Genomic DNA, 3,570 nt, shown 5'->3' on the forward strand with positions numbered 1-3,570 from the left:
GCTTGAGGCCCAGACCCTAGGGCCTTAGGCACATCTGGGAGATACAGCACTGGCTCAGACTCACAGCTGGGCATGGGGAAGAGTAGAGGGAGGGTGGCCGACGAATGACCTCAGCTGGAACTCATCTGGCCTTGGGTGGGGACTATGCCCTCAGCCACTCTGTCCCTGGACTGTGTCCCTGGAGAGGCTCCACCCCTTTAGGGAGAGGGAAGCCCCAGCCCCCTCAGCTGGGTGAGTCACTGCAAGGGGGGGGGGGCCTTGTTGGGGATAGGGGACCGTGGGAACCAGGACAACTCTTGCCAGAGCGAGGGAGGGCAAGACTGTGGGGCCTGAGGAATCCATGGATCAGCTCACACCAAGCGGCCAGGACCCAGGGCCTGGAAGCCACCCAAGGAAGGCGTGGAGGGTGGTCCATCTCTACCTCTGACCCCACAGGGCCTTCCCTCTGTAGACAGGGCCTACAGAGCAGGGGCTGCCTCCCCACCTCCCTCCTGACACCCAGCCCCAAGGTGACAGGGGGGGGAACTCTGGGGACATAAATGGTGGTGGTCCCAACAGTGCGGGTACATGAAGAGCACAGAGCCTGCCTGACCAGTCCAGACCCTGAGTGGAGTCAGTGGAGACACCCTGGGACAGCGGGTCTAGCTCTTCCAGCTCTTCCCCACCCCCATGCCCAGTGGTGACCTTCAGTTAGGGGTGGCCAGCTGGGTGGTGGGCAGTGTGGGAGCCAGAGAGCGGGAGAAGGAATCTGAATTTTCTCAAAGGCCCAGTGTTGGAGACGCCCACTCTCATTAATCTCATGAGAGTCTTGACATAACCTGAAGGCCAGGGAGACAGGCTGGGGCAGGGCTACAGGGGGCCTGACACCAAGGAGGGTAATTCCCAGCAGGGGAAGTGCCACATTTGACTGAAGGGGAAATGGAAGCTTCCTTAGGAAGGGTGGCCTGGGACTGAGACGGGTTCCTCAGGCAAGAACCTTAACAGTGTGGCGGGGGGCACACAGCAGGATGTCAGGGTGTCATTTCGGAACCTCCTCCTCTAAGGTGGAAAGTGAAAGTGAGGACCCCCATACTTCCCTCCTACGGTGCTTGGGGAAATAAACCCCTTCCAGGTGGGGCTTACTCAAGGGTTGGGCTCACAGCTCTCTCCTGCATACCTGTATGTCCCACCCCCCAGGCCCTCCAGCTGCTGTCCAACCCACAGTTAGCCCCTCTTTATTTCCCAACCCAATTCCCACAGCTCTCTCCTACCCGCTAACTACCCCTGCACTGCAGACACCCTGCTTCACCTCCCTGCCCTCCCTCCACTGCAACACACACACACACACACACACACACACACACACACGCACACACACGTGCAAAGACCTGCCACCTCAACCATGCTGAACTCTACACATATACACACAGTGAACTTCCTATCTTTGGTCAGGTGGGCTGGGTTCAAATCTTTCCTCTGCTGGTTCCTAGCCATGTGCTTTTGAGCCAGTGGTTTAACCTCCCTGTGCCTCAGTCTCTTCATCTGCAAAATGGGATGAGAACAGAACCGGCTTCATAGGGTTGTCAAGAGAATGAAACATTATTACATTGACTGTGCTTAGTAAGCACTCCACACACGTTACTGTTTACCCTCACAGTCCCCAAGTGTGCTACATATTAAGTGCTCAGTTAATGCTTGTGGAATGAATGAATGAATGAGTGTTGGTCTCATACCTGTGCGCCAACCATGTAGCTTCTTAGGGTTCCAAACAACTGTGTCCTGGGCACACCCGGACCTATCCTGTTGGACCAGTGTCCCTGAGGCACATACTTCTGGGCCACACCCCAGCTCCCACAAGTCCAGAACACACACTGTCACTCTCATCTCTCCTCCTTGCTGGCCTGTGAGCTTCTCCCCTACCTGCCATTCCCAAAATGCAAAAAGAGCTCCCCTGGGGTCACAGACTTGCCAGGACACATCTCTGCTCAGATTTTTTGTGAGCTTCAGGCCCTGCGGTGGGGCCTGAGTACCAATCCGCAGAAGGAGAGCATCCTCTCAGATGCATCTAGGTATGGCGCACTACTAACCACCCCTCTCCATACACCTAGGTGATAGAGCACCAACTAACCCCTCCACCTCCCCCCAGGCCCCCCCACACACCTTGCACTCACACTTGAGTGCGCTCATGTGCACACCTGAGCCTTATACGCCCCAACACCAGTGTCACTCCCCACTTCCTCGACGGACACTTGTGGCCTTCTTTAGCGCACACCTGTATCCCCGCGTGCACACCTGGGTCCTGTGCACCATCTGGCCCTCTGGCTCACTCACACCTCTGGCCGGCTCAGCGCAAGTTCCCCCTCCTACTCCCTGGGCCAGTCCCTCCGAGCTCCCACCTCCTGGATGTACCTGGATGTTGCGTTTGCGCTCACAGGCCGGCCCGGTGCCCTGCACCACGCTGTCCAGTACTGCCACCACGTCCGGTGCCGGCTCCACGAAGCAGGCAGTGCGTGCAGCGCGGATAGCGTCCTGCACGTTGGAGAAGTGGAAGGCGCAGAGCGCCGCGGGGGCCGCACGGGCCGCTGGGCCCCCCGGAGGTCGCTCAAAGACAGCGAAGAGCAGATCGCGCGCCGGGAAAACGGAGACCAGGCGGCTGTAGAGGTCGCCGCGGCCCGCGCCGCCCGCGCACTGCAAGCCCAGTTGGATGTAGGACTCGGTGAGCTTCTTGACGTCGCCGCTGGCCCCGCGGGGCAGGCAGATGCGCGCCAGGAGGCTCCGCGCCTGGCTCTCCTTGTCGCCCGCGCGCGCCTCGCTGTTCAGCGCCAGGTACGCGTAGGACGGCGCGCTGGGCTGCGGGTTCGGCGGGTGCAGAAAGGCGCGTACGAAGCCCAGCTTGTGCTGCTCCTTGTACCCCTGTTTGATCTTGAGGATGTTGTCGTCGGAGGGGTTGAGGTCGAAGGTGAAGAGCTTGGCCAAGTCCCCGCGCGCGTCCAGAGAGCGGATGGCGATCTCGGGCGTGTTCTCGAAGCGGTGGTCCTCCAGGCTGCGGTTGCGCGGGAAGAAGGCGCTGCCGTAGCCGGTGTACGTGGCGCCCACGAGCAGGCGGCTGCCCCCCGCGCCGGCGGCCGGCGGCAGGACCAGCCCCACGGTGGACGCGTTCGGGTGGTTGGCCGCCACGTTCAGCATGCTAGGGAAGACGGTGACGGGCTCGGCTGCCGGCACGGCGGGCGGGAAGTGCACGGCCACGGCGGAGATGTTGCCCCGGCGCCGCAGCTGGCAGAAGCCCTGGTAAATGGAGCCGCACACGACCACCAGGCCCTGGCCCGGGTCCAGTTGCAGGATCTTGTTGTAGTTGTCGGTGAGGCGCCGTGGGTGCTCGCACGAGGCCTGCGGCAGCTGCGGGGCGTGGCACAACGGGCTGTCGGCCACCGGGCCCACGGCCGCCTCCGCCTCCAGGCTCAGGTTGGCGCCCGACAGCTGATAGAGGCGGTTGACGGCCGCCAGGTACACGGTCCCTGCCGCGCCGTCCAGGGCGAAGTTGTTGGTGGGCGTGGGCGAGGGGAAGCGGCGCTGGATCTCCAGGGCGCCGGC

The 3,570-nt window shown here is 61.7% G+C and overlaps 1 protein-coding gene across 1 annotated transcript in view; it reads right to left on the bottom strand.

Annotated features, from left to right (window-relative positions):
* Positions 1 to 3,514, bottom strand: part of PLXND1 (plexin D1) — a 56,473-nt gene extending 52,959 nt beyond the window's left edge. Inside the window, exon 1 of the mRNA XM_045290131.1 lies at positions 2,389 to 3,514. Coding sequence (XP_045146066.1) covers positions 2,389 to 3,165 — 777 coding nt within the window. The 5' untranslated portion in view covers positions 3,166 to 3,514. The remainder of the gene's footprint in view (positions 1 to 2,388) is intronic.
* Between the last annotated feature and the right edge of the window lie 56 nt (positions 3,515 to 3,570).

Source organism: Echinops telfairi, unplaced genomic scaffold, assembly GCF_000313985.2.
Source record: "Echinops telfairi isolate 266 unplaced genomic scaffold, ASM31398v2 ScPeMD7_31;HRSCAF=116, whole genome shotgun sequence".
NCBI lineage: Eukaryota > Metazoa > Chordata > Mammalia > Afrosoricida > Tenrecidae > Echinops > Echinops telfairi.